The following is a 1,202-nucleotide window of genomic DNA, read 5'->3' as shown; positions in this document are numbered from 1 at the left end:
ATATTTCTTTCTACAAAGTTACAGCAAGATGCCCAAAGTGATGGGTATGCTTGCACAGTTCCTATATACCTCTTAGATGATGTAAATAAAAAATGGAATCCATCCATTGTCATTGACAAAACAAGGTTCTAAATCTCCACGCAGGGTGGCGCGGGCAATACTTATTTTTGCCACAGTAAGTGCTGAGACGTATTGCTAAGTAGCACCTATATATCCCCACCATTATCTCTAGCCTTATACCAAGGCCTCGACTACCTTGAGTTTGCGAGCCTGTTAGTCCAACTTGAAGGAATACTCAAACGGGTGCGTTGATCTTTATGTAGGTTACTCATAAGTTTAACTACTGAATGCCCTTACCTCCCCATCAGCTCGAGGCAATTGAGCGTGGTAATACCCAAATCTAAAATATGGCCGAGGTCTGGCCGTCAGCGCAGACATCTGCTAAGAGCCAAAGGCCCACGCCCGATACCGTCCGAAGGCAAATTTGGACCAATATAATCGGACTGGTCGGCTTCTTAACCTTACTTGTTCTTCCTGCCTGAATGGCCTTTGCTATCACACTTTTTGTGGTTCTACACAAGTCACCCTCACAGGTATCCATTACTGAGGCCATCAATGTTGTTTTTGACAGAATCTCCCCACTGTTTGCATCATTTCTCTAATTTTTCTTTGGGAAAATATATCTTTCGGTTGGATAGCTTATTGTTGTTGAGCTGGGTGGTGCTTATATTTACCTGTATCAATATACCATGTGTTGATTACGATGCCTGAGGAACGAAGGTACATCGTTTATACTACCTCTTTCTTTTGCTTCTTTTCTTTGTTAGGTTTGGCGGCGACACGGGCAACGCAAGGTTCGTGCAGACCCCTAACCCTATATTTCAGTCCCATAGACCAGTCCATGGACCTCTTCAGCTCAGACTTCTCCGGCCTAGAACATCCAGTAAATCAAATGACCAAGTGTTTCAGTATTCTTCTGGAATAAATTCAAACTCCGCACACATGAGTACGGAGTTTCAATTAGTCATGAAGGGACCCGCTATGTAGGAAGACTATTGGATACTCACAAGGTAGAGACCATATACTTGTCAGATAGATATGCATATTCTACAAATTATGATGATTTTAGTTTGGCAGATTGATTTGATTTAATGTGTGCACAGCTTAATGTTGGAAAAGGGGTCCAGTTTAGCGTATTTGAT

General features: G+C 42.3%; 1 protein-coding gene across 1 annotated transcript; it reads right to left on the bottom strand.

The window, feature by feature from the left end:
* Positions 1–789: 789 nt before the first annotated feature.
* STEHIDRAFT_164165 (uncharacterized protein) lies at positions 790–1,081 on the bottom strand (the record flags this gene model as incomplete). The annotated part of the gene is made up of 2 exons (XM_007311886.1): positions 790–931; positions 1,068–1,081. The coding sequence occupies 2 exons, from the start codon at positions 1,079–1,081 to the stop codon at positions 790–792; spliced, it is 156 nt and encodes a 51-aa protein (XP_007311948.1).
* Between the last annotated feature and the right edge of the window lie 121 nt (positions 1,082–1,202).

The sequence above is a fragment of the Stereum hirsutum genome (genome assembly GCF_000264905.1).
Source record: "Stereum hirsutum FP-91666 SS1 unplaced genomic scaffold STEHIscaffold_128, whole genome shotgun sequence".
Taxonomy (NCBI): Eukaryota; Fungi; Basidiomycota; class Agaricomycetes; order Russulales; family Stereaceae; genus Stereum; species Stereum hirsutum.
This window is presented reverse-complemented; position numbering and strand designations above follow the sequence as displayed.